Raw genomic sequence first — 25,000 nt, forward strand, 5'->3', positions numbered from 1 at the left:
TTCATTTCGTTCTTGCGGGTGCGAAGAAGGGAAGAAGGGAAGAAGGGGAGAACTATGCACCTGAGTCCTTCTGTAACATGTCAGTTTGGAAGGAAGTTTCTTAGTCGACGTGTGGAGAGGGGGAAGGGGGAGGGAGGGAAGGAGGGAGAAGGAGAGGGAAGGAGGGAAAAGGAGAGGGAAGGGGAGAGGGAGAGGGAGGGAAGGAGGGAGAAGGAGAGTGGGAAATAGAAATATAGAGGGAAAGGGAGAAGGAGAGGGAAGGGAAAGAAGGAAGGAAGGAGATAGGGAGAGGGAGAGGGAGACGTTGAGGGAAATGGAGAAAGAGAGAGAGAGAGGGAGAGGGAGAGGTAGAAGGAGGAAGAGAGAGTAGGAGGGAAGGAGAAAGGGGGGAAAAGGGAAAGAAGGGGGAGAAAGAGGTAGAGGGCAAGAGGCTAGTGAGAGAGAGAGAGAGGGAAAAAATGAAAGAGAGCGAGAATAAGAAATCGAAAGACATAAGAAAGAAGGAAGATAAGAAAAAAAAAAATAATAAGAGGGATACAATTTCGAATTACATACACACATATATCTTCCAGTCAGAGCAGTGGTTGGCACAAGCATTTATATATCTCACCAGCCGGCATAAATGCTCTTATGCAAATCTGCAAATGCAAGGCTCGCAAATACAAGGTGGCAATATGTGCAAGATGGCGGGCTCGTGTTCCCTTGTAACTGCATGCTCGAGTACCCACAGAGGCGGAAGTTGTACCCGGGATACGTGGCTGTAGGTGCACCTGGCGAGGGGAACGCGAGGGGGAAGCCGCTTATTGTGAACTTCTGCCGTGCCCCCCTTTCTCTCTCTCTCTCTCGCTCTCTTTCCTTTTTTTGGTCTTTTTTTTTTGGGGGGGGTTGGGTTGTCTTTTGTTTGTTTGTTTTTGTTTTTCTTTGTTTTAATCTGTCTCTTTGTCTCTGTTTCTCTATTTTTCTTCTTTCTCTCACTCGAATGTTCTCTATTTCTGTCTCTGTCTGTCTCTGTCTCTCATTCTCATTCTCATTCTCATTCTCATTCTCATTCTCATTCTCATTCTCATTCTCATTCTCTTTCTCACTCTCTTTCTCTCTCTCTCTCTCTCTCTCTCTCTCTCTCTCTCTCTCTCTCTCTCTCTCTCTCTCTCTCTCTCTCTCTCTCTCTCTCTCTCTCTCTCTCTCCATTTTCCTATCATCATTCCCTCTCTTTTTATCTATACGCGTTCTCGTACCCTTCATATTATTCCTTTTATTGGGTAGAGTGTTATTTACATATATTTTTATTCCTCGATTTGGGGTGAAAATAGTCCTATCCAACGGCGGTCAGTAACTTTTTAAAAAATCACGGATATATTGGTTGTTAACAGAGCGTCGAAATAGAAAGGGAAATTTTGTTCCATTTTTTTTTCTTTTTCTTTTTTTTTTTGACTTTTATCCCCTCTTTCTCTCTGTCTCTGTCTCCTCTCTTTACTTAAGTTCATCGTTAATGGAAAATGTTAAGGTCAGGTTGAACTTACTTGAGTTGTGTGGCATGTGTATTTTATTATATGTATATTTTATTTTTATTTTGTGTTTGTGTGTGTGATTCAAAATCAGTGTATACCGCGAGCGTGTGTGTCTGGTATGTGCGTGTTTGTGTGGGCGTGTTTACGAGTGCCTGCGAGTGCCTGCGAGTGCCTGCGAGTGCCCCTCTGAGTGACAGCCTGCGAGTGCCAGAGCGAGTGCCAACCCGCGAGTGCCAGTCTCAGAGTGTTGTTGAGCGATTGCGTAAAAGGCATCCGGACAGGTGCTTATAGAGTCCCTGGCCGAGCCGCCCTTGATAACCCGGCGCTGCTGTACCCTCAGGTGGAGTGCAAGAAGGCCCAGCCGAAGGAGGTGATGCTGCCGACGAGTGTTGGTCGCGGACGAGGAGGCGGGCGCGGCGGCTACGGTGAGTTGGTGATGGTGTCCCCGGTGCCACCACTCGCCACCTACCGCTACGCGCCCTACTCCCTGCCTGCCGCCGCCGCCGCCGCTGCCGCGTCCAGTCAGTTGCCGCTGACCAGCCTGCCGCAGGTGACGCCCGCGTCCCTCGGCGGCCTGGCCTCGGTGGGCGCGGCCGCGGCCGCAGCGAGCGGTATGGTGTCGGGCCACTTGGCCACGGGCCTGCCTGGCTACGGCGCCATGTACGGGCTGGACGCGGGCGTGGGCGCCGCCAACGCTATGGACATGAGCGGCTGCAAGCGAGTGGCGTTCACCACGCAGCCGGCCACCACCACCACCACTAACTCTCTGGGCTACTCCGTGTCCAACCTGCTGGGCATGCAAGGCCTTACTGTGCCCACCTACCCGATCCCCGTGGGCCTGTGAGCGCCCACGCCCACGTCCGCCCGCGCCCGGGCCCCGGGGCGCCGCGGACCCTGGGAGTAGGCGCACAAGCAGCAGCAGCAGAACCATCTCCAGCAGCCGCCACGGCCAACGGGGCCCCCCAGCAATAATGATGATCGGCCGGGGGGGGCGAGCTGCACCGCGGCCGCCCGCGGGCAGGCCGCCGTGCAGGCCGCCCTCTCCCCCACCCTGTAGCGTGTAGCCTACCATAGCTGCCGAGCCAAGCTTGCGTGCGACCCAAACTTTACTTGGCTGGTGACCGCGCGGCCCCGGTCAGGCCCCGCCCGCCCGGGTCAGGCCCGCCCTCTGGGGCCGCCCTCCCGGGGCCGCGCGGGGCGTCACGACATTCACTCTTTAGGCGGGGCTGGGACGGTCATGACCTCCTTCACTTTGTCGGGCTGTGAACTGTGCAAGGGTCCCCTGGGCACCTCACCAGGCTCTCCCCCCTCCCCCCGCGGTATTGGTACCTGTCAGGCCAAAGATTACACCAAATAAATAGTGTAGGTGATCGCGCCCACCCATGGTCACAGCCGTGTACACAGCTTATGTTGCCCTAGTGTTGTATACATCATTATCTTAGTTTTTTCTAGTCACCGCTTATCACCTTTTTTATTTTTTCTTTGCTAGTCTTCATAAATAACATTATTCAGTATTGCGTAGTTTCCCGTACTAACCAAGTAAAGTTTGAATTGCACACGAGTTGGTGTTGAGGAGAGAAGTCTCTTTATTGTATTGTTGCCACCCATCGCATGTCGGGAGCGCCTGGTTCTACTTTGGACCTTCTGCTACAAGGCCGTAAGGGCTAAGGTCCTCCCGGCGACTTACTTCACGTGGCAATGTTTATAATTACCTTATATGGGAAGGCTGGACGTTGTTCTCTACCTTTTTTTTCTTTTTTTTTTCTTTTTGTTCTTTAAAAAAGGTCGTTGCTATGTGGTTGAACTACCCAACTCTACCCACCTGGGTCAGGATGTCTTAGGGCTTTCTCTGTATTAGTTTTTTGTGCAAGTAAATAATGACAGCGTATATTATTCAAATGATTTCCAATATTATTATTCACTTCTTTCCAATGTCTATGCAATACTTATGAAAGGTTAAATATTCACTTTAATGTCAAGCTTAGATGTCTTGTCTTCCCTTCGTTGTCAAGTGCAGTGGTGAAGTTCTTGTGAAGTACATCATACTTAAGTGATAAGAAGCAATGCTACTATAATAATAATAATGAAGTGATACTGCTGTATTGATGTAAATAGGTTATAGCGCTGTTCTGCTCTCCTGTCTCATACGGGGTACTGGCATATACCACGGCCTAAGTCGATGCTTGTCCCGGGGTCCAAGTGCGAGCCGCCGCGCCGACCCACGCTCAGTGCTGACTTAGCTCCGACTTGCCCGAACTTTGTTGTATATGTATATGCATATGTATATGTATATGTATATGTATATATATGTATATGTTTATATATATGTATATATATATGTATATATGTATATATATATATATATGTATATATGTATGTATATGTATGTGTATATCATTATATATATTATATACACGCACATGCACACAAACACACATTTATGTTTGCATATTATATATGTGTGTACACTTTATATGTACATATATATATATATATATATATATATATATATATATATATATATATATATATATATATATATATATATATATATATATGTATGTATGTAAATGTACGCATGTACGTATGTGTGTGTATGTATGTATGTAGTATACATATATATTATATGTACATATATATATGCACATATATATGCACATATATATGTACATATATATATATATATATATATATATATATATATATATATATATATATATATACATACATACATACATATATATATATATATATATATATATATATATATATATATATATATATATATATATATATATCAATACAAGTTTGTGTCTGTATATTTGTATGTATACCTGCGCGCACGGTAGAGGTACTTAAAGAAGTGAGCCCGCACGGCGGCGGCGCGCACGTGGCCCCTGGTACTCACCCCTACTTATGCCTCTGGTACTTCATATTACGCCATGTACTTACGTGGACCAAGTGACTTACGTAAGAGTACAGTACTTACTAGGCCACAGTACTTACGTAGCCACTTACATGTGCTGCATAAAAAGGTTTGGATACCAATATAGGAGACTCGTATAATTTTACCTGCGTACACTTAACCCCTTAAGTGGTCAAAGGGAGTGGGATTTGAAAAAAAAAACAAAAAAAAAAAAACAAAAAAAAACCCTTCGGAGGCTGGTGTCTGGCCGTGCAAGGAAGAATCTCCTCCCAGGCCACGTGAAGGTGTTAACTTGGTGATAGTGTATGATAGTGTGAACATATTTCAAGCTATGTTGCAGATGTTTCCTTTTTCTGTACACTCACATTGTCTTCTATATGTTGTTGTTGTTTTTTTATTTTTAATTTCTTTTTTTTATTATTCTTTTTTTTTTTCTTGTTCCTCTTTTATTTGATTTTTGATTGATTTTTTTTTTAATTATTATTTATTTTGTGTTTGGCTTTGCTATATAACCGCGCCCCCCTCCATAGTTGTAACGCAGATGTAGAGATGATGTAGTCTAGAGATCGCTCTGTACATTTACCCAAACTTGTGGTAATTTATCGTTTTTGATTTTGTTCCGAGAGTATTTTTCTTGACATACTGTAGGTGAGGGCGGCGCCTAAGCCCTTCACTTAACTATTGTATTATTGAGAAGTCTGTAGTTAGAGATAATATATTACAAGTGTCCTTTGAACCGTATAAACATTTTTATCGTAGTTTTTAATATGAATTTTGAGTATATATGACAAAAAAAAATAATAATAATACAAAGTCATAAATGAAAAGTAGAATTTTGAGCATCAAAAGCGAACGGCTTCATCCCTTGAGAAGAAAAAAAGTAATATGGTTTCTGGCATAATATCTGAAAAGCTGAGGATCATTTAAATCAATGTTCTATCAGGGACAACCTCTCAGGCACTTAATTTACGTATTTAGAACACGTTCAAAGTAATTTATAGGTTTTGATTTTTTTTTTTTTTTTTGGACGCAAAATAAAAAAAATTCGCAATAGAAATCGTGGATTGAAGGAGAAAAAAAAAAAACTCAAAAACTTTAAAACCAAAAAATATAAAATACACATAAAAATCAAATAAAAATCCTTTTTTGCTTTCTTAGAAACAGTATTTATATTGTTTATAATTTTTTTTCTGGCGAGCAAGGCAATCCAATAATATATATATATAGCTATATATCTATTAAAAGCTAACTATGCGATCAAACTCTGAAAATCAAACCAAATATCATCCGATTCCAAAGATATATATTTTTTTCTCAAACTTTTTTTTTTTTTTTTCCTTACTAACTTAGTGAAGAGGGAAGCTATTTCGCCACCAACACGTCTATGCAGTGACGAGGTTTCTTGGGTCAGGCAACCAACGGGAAGACGAAGCTAGAACTCTGGGTATCAGTTATATACAAGAAAATAAAAATATCAAAGTTTAATGTTTAAAAAAAATAATAAAAACAGCAGACAGAATAATATACAAACACGAACACGTAGATAATCACATCGACTCTTGAATATCATTTCCAAACAAAAGATTAAAAAGCGAAGAAAATGAGAGATTTTACAAATTTAAATAAAAAGAAGAAGAGAAAAGCTATAAACTAATCAAGTTTTAGTCCCCCCTTAAATAGCATGATTTTTAGAGACGCAAAGAAAACGGTCCAATTGTTCAAGCTCAAACCAAGCCATGGGGGGGGGGAGAGGGGTGGGTTGAGCATACTTTCATCGTCTTAGATCAGATATTTTATACTTTTATACAGACTAGATAATTGATCTTTAGGGGACTTAGGAGGCACATCGTAATGCTTATTTTGTAAGAGTGATTATTTTTGAAGTAAATTTTTTTTTTCATTATTTTTTTAGTCCTTTTTTGGAAGATAATTTTTTTTTTTTACTTTTCTTAAACCTGGTAGAATACTGTATCACTGCTAGTTGCCAATCAGCGTTTGTTCGAAAGAGACGTTCTTCATTTTCATGCTAGGAGAATATTTTTTGTTTTTTTTCTCTCTTTTTGAAGATTTTTTGGAAATATATTTTTTCTTCCTTTTTGGCAGTTTGTGAGTAATAATAATTAATCCACGTTCACGGAGGGAGAGCGGGAGTGAGAGAGAGAGAGAGAAAGAGCGATAGGAGTAGGTGGTGAGGTCTAATTCAATGGATTTTGCAACATAGCACGGGTTACATAACATATATCTATATATCTATATCCATATATCTATATATACACACAGTACACACGCGCTGTGTTGGAAGGTAAAGTTTCTGCTCAATTTTTCAAGCTGAAAAACACGTCGTTTCATAGATTCCGAAGATTGAAGAGGAAAATCAAATCCTCTTAGTATTTTTTTTTTTCTTCAATTAAATAGGTTTAGACGCGTGAGACTTGAGGCCTATGTCTACGTAACCATTTTTCTTAGAGTTCCTAATGACGATCCCAAAATCTGATTTCATGTTAACATAGTTTACATACATTTAAAGGATAGTTTAAATGTTACATATCGCGTGCTTCGGTGTGCACACATTTTTGTAATACAAGTAGCAGTCGGCGCACAGAGGTATTATAAATGAGATAGAGGTGAGTCACCTACAATAGATACATAAATAAATAAATACATAAAAAATAATAAATGAAGATAATCCAGGAAAAAATATATATATATACTTTTTTACATTAGGTTTTTTTTTCTCTCTCTTTTTTTTTTGTTGTCTTTTTTTTTTCTCGGTAATTTTTCGGTTTTTGGTTTGGTACGGTAACATGCGACCGCCGGCCAGGAGATGGTAGACTCTCACGAAAATAGATTGTACTTGAGCTAGAATAGTTCTAGGTTTTAAGAATGATCATGCTATACAGATCTAGCCAGCAGAGGGTCAGTCTATCTATATATTCGTATATAGAAGTGCTATATATCAAAAACAAAAAAAAAAAAAAAAAAAGGCGCGACGAGACGATACACGCCCGTTCAAAATATCAGAAAACAAAACGGAGAAGAAAGTTAGCGAAGAGTTTACTTAGCGAAACAAAAGAGAGACGTAGCGAACCCGTGCCTGCTGATTACCATTTTACTACAATTTATTGTATTTCGTCATTGTACGACATGGGGTCCATTTGTATTTTTCCTGCAGTTGTAGAGGATTTTAGCTGTGAATATCATTACTGTGGTCTTATAGCTATGGAGCGCGGGGCTGCGCGTCTCACCTCGTATGGAAGACAATGACACCACTTACAAGGCTTTTTCAGGAATGGCCTATGTGATTTTTAGTACTTAATTGGTACCAAATGACAGGGTTTTTGGTTATCATAAAATTCCATTAAAGAGGCCTTTAAATCTTTTAGTAATGTCATGTGCCAATGATAGTATATATACTAGTTTACCATAGGCATCAAGCCTTGTATTATAATTGTTGATAGAATAAACAAAATTTTGAACGTATCTTTACTGTTTGTCTTTATCTAGTTCTAGCCCCTTACTAGAGTAGTCATAGCTAGTAGAGCCGAAATAGATCTTTTAGAAAACAGTAGAGACATCAGATAATCATTTATCTTCTTTCCCTGAAGATGAAAAAATGACTAGACAACAAACCAAAAAAAAAAAAAAAAAAAAAAAAAAAAGATACAAAAAAATAAATAAAAAAAACAAAAAAAGAAAAAAGAAGAAAAAAAAAAGATGTCGCTCGAGAACTTTTTCTCTCTTTTTTTTGGTTGTGCTTCATTTCATTACATGGACAGAATAACCCAGGTGTCCTGATCTCGTAGGCGGCAATGAGCACATATATCTGTACCTCTGTATGTACCTCTCTATTCCGCTGTACCCCCTCGTGGCCAGGCACACACACTGGCTTACCTGCGGGGCCGACTATGAACTTGAAGAGATCAGAAACCTCAAAGCATCAGGTGTCTGGCCGGCCCAGTACACTCTAAGTCTAATTCTCAAAACTGATTGGCTGGTGAGCGGCATGGCAAGCTTGGCACGGCTCCCAGTGACCAATAGCGGGTCTATAGCATATTCCTTAGTGATAATTTGTTTATTTTACTCGTCCCTGTTGGACTCTTAGTAAAATAATTCAGTCTTGGAGTTCTCATGTGTTTCTCCAAAGTGTGGGCTACTCCTAAATGCAATTAGATTCAATCATTTGGGGATCCAAACCTTTTTGTGTCCAGTTTCCAATTGCAGTCATAATTGTCAACTCATATTGAATGCCTTCATGACAAGGTGTCTGATCTAGTTCTTTTTCTCTTTCCTCTCAAATGTTCTAGATCTAGTTTGGTCGCTGGGAGCTCTCCCTGATGGTATGTATTTCTTCTTGTTACTATGCTAGCCACCCGGGGTAGCCTACACAAGGTTAGCCCCCTCAGACTTGCTACACCTCCGTCACCAGTTCCGATTCTACCTTAGATAATGCTGCTCACTTAGAAAAAAATAGTAAAAAGTAATAGTAGATATATATAAAAAAAAGACGTACCAAAAAATATATATATACAAAGACCTATCCAATGGTAATAAATTCAATAGTAATAATCATCCTTACAAATCATAATCATAGTAAAAAAAAAAAAAAAAAAAAAAAAAATCCAGCGAGCACAGCTCTTGTCAGACGAGAGCGGCGACGGAAACAGTGACGCGAAGGAGAACTCAGTAGGTGGAGCAAGCGGAGCACGCGTGGAGGGCCAGACGTTCCACGGGTGTTCCCTCCTTTGGGGGCCTCAGCGCCTCGTGTAGGCTCCCCCGGCGTGAGTCCCGCCACCCCTCGAGCCTGTCCCGTAGCATCTTCCACACCGCCCCTTGCTGGCTACCACCATTACTACTACTACTACTACCACACTCACAAAGTCATAGTAAAAAAAAGGGGCTTGCAAAAACCTACTCTTAGCGGCTCCCTCCTCCTGCAGGGGAGGTGGCCGAGCGAGCGGGGGCCGCCACCTGCCGCGCTGTAGTGTTGGGGCAGGTGGCTAGGGCGCCTGTCACTGTAGTACCTGGATAATGTAGTTCACCTGTCACTGTAGTACCCGCTGAACCAGTTGAATTACTTGTCACTGTGTAGTTTCATAGACAAGTGGATCACCTGTCATGTACTGTAGCTGGTGGACCGAGTGGATCACCTGTCTGTGTAGTAGCTGGTTGGCTGGGCTGCCAGTCATGCCACTGTAGCAAGTGGAGTATCTTTCAGAGTAGTACCTGGATAAGAGGGCCACGGGTCACTTGAGCTTCCCCGGCTCCAAGTGACCTGCTGACGTGGAGCATAGAAGTAGTACACAAACACTGGAACACTTTGTTTCGTTTTTTTTTAATATCTGATTTTTCCTCTGTCGCTTGTTTACACATTTCTTCAGCAATATTAAAAAAAAAAACGTTTTATTTAATGTGTAGTATTTTAATGTGTTCCACTTGTCGGTGTAGTATTTGACGCATTGTTCCACGAGCTCTGATGAACTGTTCCTCTTGTTCCCGTAGTACCAGGTTAAGTATTCCAGTTGTGTAGTTACCAGGCAGTAGTAGTTCCAGTATTTCGTCCATCAGTGGTGTACTTAGACGGTTGTTCCACTTGCGTAGTGTAGTCGCTGGACAAGTATTCCTCTAGTCAGTGTATTACGTAGACAAGTGGCCACTGAACAGTATCATATCAGTATCTTATCCGCGTCCCACCTGTCAGTGTTACCGTCCCGGGCAGTGTTCCATCTGCCACCCCCCAGCCCCTGAGGCGCCCAGAAGTCACTGTGATGGTAAATATGAAGAAAAAAGAAAGAAAGAAAAAAAGGGAAAATGCACATATTCATAAATCGGTGGAACAGAGAGTGCAAAAAAAAAAATGAAAGGCTATAAGTAAAGCCTGTTGAGAGTACATAAAATGTGTTGAGGAAAATATCAAAACGAAGAATGACTTGCAAGAGATGTATGCAAATGTGTATATGAACAATGACAAAAGCTGCTGGCAACAGAATGAAAAAGGGGAAAAAAAATCTTATCGCAATTATTCTCAAATGATATGTGACTTGTTTACATTTTAGTCGAAAGGAGGTTCTGTAAATCCATTTCGTTCCACATTTTAAGTAGGCAAAAAAATGTCTGGTTCCACAACCCAAGGCGAGATAATATTTTTGTTCCATAACCTCTTGGGTTGTTTTTTGAGAGGTTGAGATTGTTATAAGAAATATGTTGCAAATTCATTTAAATGTGTGTCAAGATGTCCCTCGCTTGTCATAATTATGCTTTCAAATTAATTACATAAGTTTCTTTTTGTATATACAGAGGGTTAGCATTTCTTGACAAAAAGTCAATCACAAATACATATTTCCTGAAGTGAAATATCCCTCCCTTTTAATCGCACAAAACAAAAACAGAAAAAAAACAAAAATACTGAAATAACGATAATAACGATGTTTAAAAAACACTTCAGACTTTCAGTATGAGACCTGAGTCAACATATGATTAACTTTATACTGGGCTAATTCCCCAAGCTTTGAATAACACAAAAAAGATAAAAAACCCTATGATATGAAACACATGTCATCAAATATTTCTGAGAACCACAGAAATCACTTGATTCTAATAATCTAGACAGATAACATATGTGGATTTTTTATTCAAATATATAAACCAGTGACAGAAACATGCATACTATGGAAGACATAAACACAAACATGTGGTCAGCGAAGGGCGGTGTTTTTTTGCCAATTTTTGAAAAGGGGGGAATTTAAAATCATCTTCCCACATTCAGATCCCCCTCGAAAGAAAAAAAAATATGCTTCCTATTTTTTCTTGTCAAAAAGAAGAAGAAAATAATGAAGCCATCGCATTTTGAGCACTATAACACTTGGTAATAGGAGCCACCCTTAACTGGTTTTGAATCCCCTCCCTCCCCCTTTTTGCACTGATAACGTTAATTAATAAATAATAATAATAAGATCAAGAGACAGGTTCGAGTGTGGCTGGTATAATATTTTTTTAATTCTCACTATACCTCAGGCACCAGCTTGGGACGAATACAATACAGTCCATCCAGTTAACAGTCAAAACAAGGAGGGCGTTAAAACCGTTACTCTTTTAAAATTTTGAAATATCACATGCTCATTGGTTCCACATTCAGGGAAAGTAAAATAATAATAATGATAAAAAATACACCCAACAACAAATATGTATTATTGTTGTTCTTACTTGTATTTTTTTTCTCTCTGTAGTTGTGTGATATATATTTTTGTTTTGCTACCTAAGTGGACAGATTCTAGAAAATTCTCTCGTGTCCTGCCCCTTAGTTGGACAAGTAGTTTGTACTAGTCACGGGTTGTTGCCAGAGGTATATCTTATAGAATTTTTTTGAGCTTTGTTATATGCCAAAACAACTTAGAATTTCTTTTTTTACGTAAACGCAGTACGAAGCTAATTAAAAAATATATATATCTGATTTAGGATTGTTACTGCATGTGTCCAGTGCCATTAGTTTTAATCTAAAAGTAGGATTTAGAACCAAATCTGTTTCGCATAGTTTTTAATCTCTTTTTTTCACTTCCTTAAAAATATACGTACATAAATGTTCCTTTTTAGAAAAAAGTCGTACTCTATGTATATATATATCTAATTTTTTTGAACTAAGAATTTCACAATAATGACCACCACAAGAGCACTGAATCTAGCTTTAATATATCAAGATAGGGAAAAAATAATCATAAGTTACATATTATTACTTTGTACTGACAACTGTTTTTTTTTTAAATCTGGAGTAACACCCCCTCCTATTCCCGTTTTCTTTGCAGGTATCCAGGCAGCCGCTTACGCCGCTTATGCAGGTCGCGGCTATGCCAGTTACCCGAGCTTTGGGTTTCCTTATCCAGCAGGTAATTTAAACACTGGTATAGCAGCGCTGTGTGTTCCCCACCCGGTCGATTTGGGTCTATATAACCTGCATGCCTTGCAGTTGTAACTCGCTCTGCAAATGGGGATGGCTTTCAACCTTCCAAATTGTTGTTCATTGTCAAACTCATCTTTCAAACCAAGAAATATATTTGTATTGTATGACTCCCTCTCATTTTTTTCTTTTTTCAAGGGAATCGACTCAGCTGGCCATATTTCCGGCGAGTCTTTTGAATGCATTTATATGAATATATATATATCTATTTTTTCCCCTTTCCAGACCATCCAATTTTTGGATTGTTTGATTTGCAATTATTATGTGACATTTTTTTTTTTTTGACTGTTCCGTCTTTTTTTCGAATGCCGTCACCCAATTGTTGAGTTTACGAGCATAGGATCTACATTTACAAAGTTTTGAAGGAAACAATTTACTAAAAAAAAAAACAAACCAAAAAAAAAAAGATATAGCAACTTGAACTATTTTCCAATAGCCCCCAACCAATATTTCTACCAAAGAAAAAAAAAATAGCGTTCTGAAAAGACGCATTTAACACCATCATTTTGGCTTTGATGCATGATCCATTTTCTTGACCTTAGAGCAACAAAGGCAAGTTTTAACACCCCGCAGCTGCGTGTAGACAAGGGTACATGTACTGTAATCTAGGGTCGTAGGCCTTGTGTGGTTTTCCTGGCGTAGGCTGCTATGACTGGGCAAATGACCGTAGCTTCGTATTTGTATAACACTCGATAGAGTAATTTTTTTTTTTACATATATATATATACATTGTTGTTTTTTTCTATTGTTTTAATTTATGAGTTTTTTTTCTTTTGTTTATGTACTTTTTTTTTTTTTCTTACTTGTTTTCTTTGCTAATTAACCCCTTCGGCGATATGGGAACGGATCCAGATGTTGAAAGATAGAAAGAAATAAGAAGTATATGAATACAAAATATGCCATTAGGTTGGATATCTTTTCAATGACTAACCATTTTTGACGACCCTTTTTTGTTTGTTTGGTTAACCTGCTTAATCATTGAAAAGGTACCCAATTTAGGCCTTTTTAGACAAGCATTTCGAGTCCTCGTAGTTGTTTTTTTGTGTTTTTTGTTTTTTCTTTAGATGATTTTGATCAGAGAAAAAAAAAACAAAAATGTTTTAAAAGAAATGAACACCTCAAAAAGAAGAACTCTCTTTAGGGAATTAATTAATCCAACAATAAAAAAAAGAGATCTATGTCTATATATTAATAAAAAAGATACCATGTCATCCAAAAAGATATCAAAGAGGAAGTGTATAAATTTCTATAAATCACAACCTCTCCGCCATATCGTCGTACTGGTGTTGTCAGGAGTGAGTTGCCAAGTGGCCCCCCCCGGCCCTCCCCTACCTCCCAGGGGGCACTCACTGTCAGTAGCAGTGTGTTGGTAGTTGTAGCAGCAAGATAGTTTACGGAGTGACCTCTCGTCTTAAAAGGAGTTGAAGCTCTGGTGACTTCTCTCTGTTTCATCTTCAAGGTACATAGATACAAAATTCGTAGTTTCTTTTTTTTTTGTTTTGTTTTTTTGGATTGCAGTGGAGTACTATGTTCTCTTTTGTCCTCATTCAGTACTCATTGTTTGTCAATTCTTCTCCTTTCAAACTCTCTTCTCTCTTTGCTACGATGACTGTAGATATGTGGCAAGTTTTTTTTTCTCTTTTTTTTGACTTTCATATCTATATATTTCTAATGAATGTGATATCAAAAGTTAGTGAAATATATATATATCAAAGCTTAACACAAGGTGTAGGTCACCATTTTGATTTTCTCTTGTTTCTTTTCCCAGGGATTGTTGGAATTTTGCCTGATGGCAAGTTTCCTTTGGGAGAATATATCGGGTTGAATCCGGCTTTAAACCTGGTTGGGCACACCTGAACCCGGCCCGCTGTAGGCCTGGCAAGCCGAGACTCTCATGCCTTGTATATAGCCTATGGACCTTATAGTGCTACCTGTGGCGCCCTTCTCACCTCTCGCCGTTCAGAACTGATTTCTTCTGTGATTATTGTTAGCATTTAACGAACAAACATATAAAAGACTCGACAAAAAAAATACAAAAAAAAAAACAAACCAACAAGACATAACCCAAAAAATAATGATATCTTTAACCAAAAAAAAGCTAAGGCCCCCCTTTACCCCCTTATTTGGAAATTTGATGGTTTTGACATGGTGATAAGATAAGACCTTTAAATAAACAAAAAAGTTCCACCTCCCTGTCTGAAGGAATCCAAGCACTAGATAAAAAAAGGGTTAAGCTTCTTGAGGGACACTTCCTATTCCATCTTGTTGCTGCAACTTTGTGTACATAGACCTATATAATTAAAACAATAAAGGTTAATTAAAAAAGTACACCTGTAGAGAAGAGGTGTGTGTGTGGGCCCGCTTTGTTCTGGCCTGCACGGGAGAGTTCACAGGACAATAATAATGATATCACAATGATGATGATGATGATGATGATGATAACACAACTCGATATATTTTGTCATTTTTACGTCGTCGCTTTCGAAGGGATTTTTTTTTTCCTTTTTCTCTTTTCTTCTTCTTTTTTGGTGACGACGGAAGATTCTACTGTCCCCTTTTTTGTATATATTCCTTTTTTCCTCGTACATTTTTTTTAATCAATAGGTTTATCTGGGGGGGTGAATAGAAAAAAAAATGGAGATTTTTTTTTTATTTTGTTGGGGGGGCATGGAGGAAAGACTTTGACAAATTTTACGGCTAAGATCTGATACCATCCCAATTTTCAGGATCCATCCACTTGCAGGACCCCCTTCCTGCAATGCTTTTATTTAAGTCACTTAACCTTAGCTATATGAAGGAGAGGGAGCTGTTTAAAGAGCACTCAAAGTGTCGACATTTCCAGGACATGTGACTGATGCAATCATCGACTAATTATTTTGTGTGTGTGTGTGTGTCCCTTTCAGTATGATTATTATACATGGATGTATACATATACGTGTTTATCCTTACGCGTATATGTATATTCAAAGTTTCTCAACAGCTTTCATGCCAAATCGAATTCAGCAACAACGAAGGAAGGTCATATCCGTGTCACATGTTTTTTTTATTTAATGAGGCGGAGATGTTTAAGCTCTTGTGTTCCGCAGATTGTTTGTGGTCTTATTTTTTGGGAGCTGAAGGCTGGGGAATCGGGGAGGTACTGGCGATCAGCTGTTTCGTTTGGCTTTGTTCGTGCTGGACTTTGTTTTTTGTTTTAGGGTGAGAGGGTTTTTTTGTGAGTTTTATTTATTGTTATTTTTTATCTCCATCTCTCTGTCTTTCCTTTTCTTTCTATCACTCTCTGTCTCTCTCTCCCTCCCCCTCTCCCCCTCCCCCTCCCTCTCCCTCTCCCTCTCCCTCTCCCTCTCCCTCTCCCTCTCCCTCTCCCTCTCCCTCTCCCTCTCCCTCTCCCTCTCCCTCTCCCTCTCCCTCTCCCTCCCTCTTTCTCTTTCTCTTTCTCTCTCTCCCTCTCCCTCTCATCCCTTCTCATTCATTGGTGTTTTTTCGGTCTCGCCTTTCACAAGTCCGCACAACATGCACGGCGTTTGAAAGGGTTGATCCCAAGCCGTGACTCGGTGTTTTCGCTTTTCAGTTTTGTTCAAGATAACCCGTTGGCAGCGGCATTGGACTCGCACGTTTCGGACGCCGGCGAAGCGCAGACTCGCCTCTCGGACTCTTTTTTGAAGTCCTTCGGGGAGATGGTTTTGTTTTATTAGTTTTGGCTTTTTTTTCTTGTTGTTGTTGAGAGAAGAGCGTGTTTTTGTGGAGGTTATATTGTTCCTCTATATTGATATTATTTTCTTGGTTTATTTATTTATTTATAATTGTTTAACTATTTTTCTATTTATATTTTACGATGGCTCTTCCCCGGCTCATCGGCTTTTGTGGCTTTGACCTTTGACCCACCCGGCGACGCTCGGCACGAGTACCCGGCGTCCGGAAGTCGGGTCAGACCGGGTCGAGACGCGTTCATTCATTTCCTCGAGGCTGGGCGAAGGTCACACGAGACTCGGCCGCTGTGTTGACACCTCCTCTCCCTTTGTTTTATTTGTTTTGTTTTGTTTTTCGTCCTTCCTTTTGACCCTCTTTGGCACCTCCAGCCGCCACCGCCACCGCCCCCGGCCTCCCTCCAGTCCTCCGCAACTTTCGGGGGAAAAAGAAGGGAACTCTCGGCTCCTCTTGTGACCAGAAACTCGCGAAATGGTATTTAAATGAGATGCCGCGTCCCCGGCGAGGCGTGCGAAGACCCCGGGGGAGGGGCTGAAGACCGCGGTCGGGTCTCGGAGGCGCGGCGACGTCGAGAGTCCAGCGGAGTTTTCTTATTTCTGTGATGAACATGTATTAGGTCGTTTTGGAGTGCCTTGATGTCGGGGGGTACGGCTGGGCCAAGGCACGGAGGCACGCGGAAAACTAGATTTTTTTTTTTAAAGACTCTAAGCGAGGGAATTGTACGTGTAGGCCTATTGAGGGGATTGTATGTAGGCCTATTGAGGGGATTGTACGTAGGCCTATTGAGGTGGAGTTTGCAACGATGCTCCCCCCTTTTTTTTTTTAAGGGGGGGCTCTTTGTGTTATTTATCTTCCCGTCATGTGCCGGGATTTTGGTGATGATTGCAGTTTGTTATTGCTAGACATTTTATTCTTTTTTTTTTTTTTGGTCTTTGAGTTTCACGTTGCATTTTCATTGCGGTACTTTGTTTGTTCTTCCTCTTTTCTGGCTTTGTCGTAAACAGCTATTGTAACTTGATTAAGTTAAGTATTAGCCGCTAAGGGCTGTTTGCCTTGCTTTTTATTTGCTGGAAATGTGCTACACATGGTGATTTTTTATATTTTTTTGCTAAATTTCGTTTTATCTTATTTTTGTGCCGATTTAAGGAAGGCGCTGTTATTTTTTTGGGTGCATTTTGGGCAGAGTTAAACCGGCATGTAGACGGACAAGAGATTTAGAGAATGGAAGATTAGGAATATTCATCAGATTAATCTTTAAATCCGGGTTTCGAAGAGGAAATTACTGTAGATTAATTTTCAAGCTCAAATCCTTTTTAGTGAGATTGTAAGGGTAGATTGCTGAAGAAAGGATTACGATAAATAAAGGTAAATTGGATTAATTTCGAATAACGAAGGAATGGGGAGGGAGGGAGGGAGGGAGGGAGGGTAACGCGCCTGGCCGGAGAGGGTGTTGGAAACTGCAACACGAAATTAAGATCCCGCCTTTTGGAGATTTTGCAGAAGAATGGCGCCAATTTTACTCGTTCGAGCTCTTAAAACATTATTTCTTTCATTCCTATTTGCGAGTAACAAAGATGCCTAAATTCAGACGACGTGCCAATGCAAAGTTTTCAAGAGAATCGTGTCCAAGTCGGCGGGAAAGTCCGCAAAAAGTGTGACAGTTTATTTCACATCCGCTTGAAAGCCGTACTCCATCCTACACATTTAACTTATTTATGTCAGTACTTGAAGAATGTAGACGTGATGGAAATACAAACTGCGCCTCAACTTATAGTACAACGTTTTAGATCCTGACAAGGAACAAGTCTATAAAAAGAAAAAGATTAAAAAAAAAAAAAAACTTAAATATTTAATTTTCCAACTGTAATGAAACAAAATGACAATATGCTAGTTTGAAAGTTGTCTATTTAGAGATTCAAACTAATCAAAACATACAAAATGGTTGATGCTCCTGTCATTCCATTTCATGTGTAAGTACTGGCCGGTAGGAAGACCCGATAAGACCCGGATGGGATTGGTAAGACAGGGCTAGGTTCAGATAATGAGGTTGTACCGTCATTGGTACCAAATGACTGGCTTTGCTAGTGGTTCATTTTCGTTGTCGTTTTGGACACCTTTTTCATTTAGATTTTAGCTCTCTCTGTATGTGGATTTTTTTTTTTTTGAGTTTGCTCTCTTTAGTTTTAATATATTATTTTTTTTGGATTTTGTTCATGCAAGTCCCCTCCCTCATATAGCAGATGAAGAATGTTTAATCGATTGAGAAAAAAAAAACAATAATAAGCAATATCTCTACTAAGAGAATTCTAGTTCTAGTTTAAAGATAAAATTGAATGATTTCTCCCACCTCTACTAACCCCATCTATTAATGGTAGATTAAGTCGGCTTTGCTAAACAGATAGGCCCATAGAGTAGGTTTCCCCTTGGTGTGCAAGTTGGTGCCCGGCGTAGAGAACTTAGTGAAACTTTCCCATCTAAAGTTTTTTGGTTGTAAAAAAAAAAAAAGAAGCTTATATTAATACTAATGACTGAATTGTGGTAATGTAATATACATCTCTCTCTTTTTTTTTAAATATATAAATATAAATTTTTCTTTGAATTTTTTTCGTTTGTTTTTTTTGTTTTTTGTTTTGGCACAGGGATGGGCGCATGGCCAAGTTATATCTAGACTTGAGATGTTGCTAGAGCAAAACTAGTCCCGTTCAGCTAGTTTGGATCTTGTTCTAGAGTTTGTGTCCAGATATAATTTGTGAGGTCATTCTAGAGTGAGTATACTAGGCCGTTTCGAGAACTACATATTTTTCCCCGCATCCTGATTTTGGGCGGATGCGGCACCTAGTCGTTATTAGAAGTCGTCGTAGAAACGAGGCCAGTCATTGGCTACGATTCTCACAAGATTTAGGCCTAGTCATGTAGGGAACGCGTTTTGCCCTCTCTCGCTTTTTTTTGTCAGTCCAACAGGCAGATGAAGGCGAACTCCACCCAACCTCTGTATATTTTGCTCTTCTGAATCATAGAATCAATTCGTTTTATTTGAATTTCCGAAACATATTTCCGATTGGATAAAAAGTAACCAAACCATTGGGCTAAAAAAAGAAAAGAAGAGAAGGTATGAGTATCCGATATTTTTTTTTTTTTAGGAGAGTTCCCCTTCAAACGCCTGGAAGAAAACGAGACAAGGGGAGGAGTACAACAGTGCCAATTCCGTCACTTTTTTAACTATGCAACTGCGATACACGTTGGTAATACTCATTTTGTGGTCTAGTCAGGGGTGCTTGTGTAGCCCCGAGACATATTTAATGCGCTGTTATATTTTTTATTGACTACACAGGGTGCTGAGGCTCCTAAAAATCAGGGAAAGGTTGTGGTATTTTGATGTTTGGGTGAAGCCATAGACCAACATGGTGAAAATACATTCAAAACTAAACTAAAATCAAAAATAATGAAATAATAATGATTTTCAAAACAATGATCAGGACGGCCTTGATTTTAAGGAGGTGCAATTCTTTTTTTTTCTCTTTCTTTTTTTTGCAAATCAACCATTTTACAAATTGCTCGAATGTGTTTTCATTTCGTGGTCATTACGCGTGAATATTATATATACATAAATATTAAAATGCCCTAAAAAAATATTTATATTATTTTACAATACTTGATATATATCTACTTTTTATTGATTCGGTGAGTTTGTGATGTATGAAGCAAGTATTAGTTGGGAATGCGCTTTTTTACTCACTTTTAGGATGAAATAACCGGGCTTCTGAGGCGTTGGGGAGCAGAGAACAGCTGGTCACTTCTCTCTCGGTATCTTTGTCTGTTTTTTCGCCATATTTGGGAGATTTTGTTTTATGTTCTGGGTTTGTTTGTTTGGTTATGTTTATTTAAAAGAGAGGGTTTTGTATTGTTCGGTTTGGTAAGCGTTTTTTTCTGTTTTTTTTTTTATGTTTCTCTTTCTCTCTCTCTCTCTTCTCACTCTACTTATCTCCTTATCTCTATCCCTCTTTTCTTCTTCCTCTCTATATCTCTCCCTCCATCCCTCCTTCCCTCTCTCCCAGTTTCTCTCTCCTTCATTCTCCTTTTCTCTCCCTCTCTTTTCCAGACTCCTCACCTCTTCCCTATCCTCTTCTTTTACGCTTTTTACACTTTCCTTTCTAATTCTTGTCACTCTTTCTCATTACATTCTTCCCTCCCGCTGCGTACAAGATTATCTTCGTCTCTTACGCTCTCCAACTTCATTTTATTTGGCGCATCTCAAGACAGCACAATCTCGTCTTTGCCATCATCTTCTTCGTCTTCCTCTTCGTTTCATATTCTTACGTCACTTTAATTTTGTTTCCATTTTTATTCGTTATTTTTCGATTTTTATTTTTATTTTTGGATTTCGTTTTTTTCTGTTTTGATTCGATTTTTTTGGTCAATTCTTTTTTTTAGATATATTTTCCCCAATTTTGTGTTCTTTTAGATATTGTTTTCGACTTCTTTCTTTTTTTATTTTTTAAGGGCGAAAATGTTGATGTCATTTTTAAAAAGTCGTTTTCATAATTTCCTAATTTGTAAGATCAAAAAAAACATTAGTCGATCGATCCTTTTCTCTGGTCTCTTGCAAACGCATCGGAAGAAGGTTCCCGAACTATAAAAAAAATATATATAGAGAATAAAAATACAAAAAATATATATATATTGATTTCCTCCACCCATCACGTTTCAACTTTTCAATTAGATCCTAGGCTTCATTGAGGTGCAACTGCAAAGCTCCATTGATGCTACAACAATGACATATTTGAGAAAAAAAAATGCAAAAAAAAAAAAAATGCAAAAATTTTATGCAAGGTTTCGCTCTTCCGTGCGACCATCGGCAGTCCCTTTCCAATATCATTTGTATAAAGGCGGTGCTTCCGTTTATATAAAAAAATTATGGCACACCTTTTTTGGTATTGGAAAAGGGTCTTCCCGACTCCTTGTTTCTTATGGTCATTTTCTTTCTAATGGGAATAAGAAAGCTCTTTTTCCCATTCTATTGCACAATCTCTTTTTTTTTCCCTAATATTTATGATGTTAATGTGTCACATTGGAAAAGGAATAACAGCAAAATTTCCCATTTCAAAGCATGCATTTCTCTCATTTATTATTCTGTGTTTTTCTTTCCCTCCTCTTCCTCTTCTTCTCTCTCTCTTTCAATTAATTTACGCATATCATAATTGTAATTTTCTACTTGTAATTTTGATGTTCTCATGAAGGACATTCTTTGACAGTTTGTTTTCCCAAGGTATCCCCCCTCCCAGAACCACCCCCCCCTCCTCAGAAAGATAAATCGGTGATTGCAACTAAGCTCACTTTCCCAGCGCCTATTTCGCATGCATTTCATTTTTGAGTAATTAGTTGCAGGTATTTCTAGCAACAGTCATTTTACCCCCCCCCTCTGTCATTTTTTCTTCGTATTTATTCTCTGCATTTTTAAGAAAATCAGAACGGGGGGTTGGATATAATAAAAAAAAGTTTTTCAGTCGATGGAATAGGCCTAGGAGAGCGCATTGGCGTGCAACACCGGAGCTTGAGAGAGCAAGCGAGCAAGCAAGGGAGGGAGGAGGGGGGGAGACAAACACCCATGCTTTCACATAGAGGTCTTTGTGTCGGCCAGGGAGTCGTGGCGAACAAGTCTACGGGACCTCCACGCCCTAGTTCACTACCCTCCCTTTGGTGGACGCCGTCTCCCTCCCTCCCCCTCCGCCCTTTAAACCCTCCTCCCCACACCCCTCATCATAGGTGGCTAGGAGGGGGTGGCGGCCAGGAGGGCTGGGGGAGTGGGGGTGACCGGTGAAAAAAGGGAGGGGGTTGGCGAGGGATCGGAAAGGGTCTCTTCATTTCTCTCTCTCTTTTTTTTTGTTAGTAAACTAAGGCTGAATTTAATGAGATCTGACATCATTTTTTTTTTTTGAAGATCGAGGCAAAACTCGGCGATGTAGCAATTTCCTTTTCTTTATTACTATTATTATCATTTATTTTGAACAATGTGGAATGTAACCTGTTCTGCTGACAATGCCTCTGATGGTACATACGCTCGGCCGTCAACTCGCCAGAAAAAAAATAATTTGAGGCCAAGCGTACTGCCATTAGAAGCGATTATGTATGCCTAAAAAATAAGTGCTACCACCTAAAAGTCATTTAAAAAAAATTGATTATGTATGTATGTAAAATAAATATAATGGTCAACATATAAAAAACAACTTCTATTTCCTTCTAGTATCTCTGCCAAATACTTCAGTCTAGAGTGTTCTAGATCATATATGCTGAGCATGCATGATACCCGAGGCATGAGTAAGGGTTGACCCAATGTTTAGACTCTAGAAACTCTAGTCAAATCTAGATTTCTCTCGTAATTCTAGTGTATTTCTTATGTATTTCTCTTTTAGAGGTGCAGTAAACTTTGACGGTGATCTAGGCGTAGGCGCGATCTTATAGTGTTTTCCTATGACTATGATTATTCAAGTAGAACCAGTTAGGGAATTCAGTAATGGTAGACGAGAAAGCCTGACGTTTGAATAGGTATTCAGAGAATCTTTAAGATGATGGCAATCTTAGATTAACCTCTTCCTCCCGCTCCGCCCCCGCCCCCCTCTGGCCCCCTCGCCCTCCCCTTTCTTAAAACTGCTTCTTTGGCATTATTATTATTACTATTATTATAATAGAGGCCGATATTAATGGCTGCGTTGTAGCTCTATCTCTTTTCTCTCCCCCTCCCGCCCCCTCCCCTCCCCCTTTTATATATACTTGTATTTTATTGCGAATTTTATGATACGAGCATTGTAGGGCTATATACATACATCTCATATGTTTTTGTGTGTAAAATAAAGGAGGATAAAAAAGACGTCAATTAAAGGATTAAAGTAGTAATGAGATGTAACGGTCCCTGAGTCTTTGAATGTAATTTCCCGCCAATAATTTGAATTTGTTTTTGCCTCGTAGCTTTTGGCGGGAAATTTACGACAGGGGCGAAGTGGACATGTCAATAACAAAACAATATATATATATATTCCAAGAATTTATTTCAGTGTACCCTACAACTGCTGTAGAACTTAAGCTCCCATGCCTCCCCATGTTACAATATATATATCTATATATATATAGCCTTTTGCTGTTCGATTTTGTGCCGTCCATTTCTAATTACAATTAGGATGCTCTTCTGTTGTACTTTGCCGAGTTTATGATGTAATATGATAAAGCTGTTTTCAGCCTTAGAGGGGAATTTCCCGCCTTGGGATTGGTTGTTCAGAGGCAAGCCCTTGGAGGAACTTTCCCTTGTAGTTGTGATTTATATATATTTAAAAAAGAAAAGTTATGTGGGTTATCTTATTTGTCTTTGAGCGTATCTTGTCTTCAGAGTCATTGTTTTCGCATTTGTTGCTTATGTACTTATGCAAATACATTTGCATACACATATGTGTGTGTGTGTGTGTATGTGTATACGTGCACACACACACACACACACACACACACACACACACACACACACACACACACACACACACACACACGCACACACACACGCACACACACACGCACACACACACAGTGTGTACGTACGTACATATACACATATACATGTACAAGTACATACATACACACACTTGCACATACAAGTACATGTATATGTACATGTACACATACAAATACAAGTACACGTACATCTACATGTACAGGTATATGTACAAGCACACATATACATACACGTACAAATACATGTACACATACAAGTACACGTACACAAAGAACAAACTTACATAGTTACAATGCATGCACACATGGAGCCAGTATACCTGTGTTTGTGGGTAACTGTGTATGTATATAAGACCATAGTGCGAATACACGCTAATCTAGTTAATACATTTTAAGAAAAATGAAATTCACAATGTCATAAAAAAGCAAAAAGACAAATAATTAGCACAATGATAACCACAGACCCCCCCCCCTTCCCCATCCATACCTCCCCCACCCCCACCCCGCATCCCCTCTCCCATTTTCTCCCAGGGATGAAAAAGTGAGGATGTATTTACCCTCACTTCACCCCCCCCCTCCCCCGTACCTCCCCACACACTCTACCACCCCTCCTCCCTCTCCGTGTACTCCCCCCTCCCCCCACAACTCCCTCACCCATCACCCCCCTCCCCTCCCTCTTTCAATAACCCTCAAAGCCAATCACAACCCTACCCCCCCCCACTATAACTTGCCCCAACTCCCTACCTTCCCCTACCCCTTTCACCCTCCCCCCCTTTCCACCCTCTTACCCTTTCCACCCAACCTTCAAAACCCTCCAACACCCCCCTCCCCCTCCACCCCCCCCCTCCACCCCCCCCCCCCTAAGGCTGACCACAGCTGACCACGTTTTCTGTGGTTATAGGCCTGACTGCCGCCATACCCATCAGAAATGAGAGTCAGGGCTCCAGCAAAGGCCTAACCTCCAATTCGGTTGCCCCAATTCGCGCCGTCCATGTTTTGGCACCTGGTAAGAAAAGCATTGAGTTCGTTGTAGCGAGTGTATCACTTGTTAATACAGTTTTCATGATGCAAGATTTTTTTTTTTTTTTTTTTTTTTTGGGTGGGTGGGTGGGGTGGGTAGGGTCCAGTTGATTTTTTTTTTTTTTTGTAATTGTTATTTTTTGGGGGGGATTCAAGAAGGTTTTTTTTATTTTTTTTATTTATTTTTTTTTAGGGAGTTTGTAGTACCAGATACCTCTTTGAGAAGTTTATGTGTAAAAAAAAAGGAAAAAGAAAATATCTATACAAAAATTGGGATCATACAATGTATAGAAGATGTATTTTTTGTATGTGTGTAAAAAAAAAATCACCATATATATAAAATTATATTTGAAATTCCATACAATTTTTGATGGAGTTCATGGGTCACCATTACCA

The 25,000-nt window shown here is 39.7% G+C and overlaps 1 protein-coding gene across 1 annotated transcript in view; it reads left to right on the plus strand.

Annotated features, from left to right (window-relative positions):
- LOC113812136 (RNA-binding protein Musashi homolog Rbp6) overlaps nucleotides 1–25,000 on the plus strand; it is a 1,047,083-nt gene that overhangs the window by 977,965 nt on the left and 44,118 nt on the right. The window contains exons 8-10 of the mRNA XM_070133875.1: nucleotides 1,790–1,933; nucleotides 12,231–12,311; nucleotides 24,486–24,590. Coding sequence (XP_069989976.1) covers nucleotides 1,790–1,933; nucleotides 12,231–12,311; nucleotides 24,486–24,590 — 330 coding nt within the window. The remainder of the gene's footprint in view (nucleotides 1–1,789; nucleotides 1,934–12,230; nucleotides 12,312–24,485; nucleotides 24,591–25,000) is intronic.

The sequence above is a fragment of the Penaeus vannamei genome, chromosome 2, assembly GCF_042767895.1.
Source record: "Penaeus vannamei isolate JL-2024 chromosome 2, ASM4276789v1, whole genome shotgun sequence".
NCBI classification, from domain to species: domain Eukaryota; kingdom Metazoa; phylum Arthropoda; class Malacostraca; order Decapoda; family Penaeidae; genus Penaeus; species Penaeus vannamei.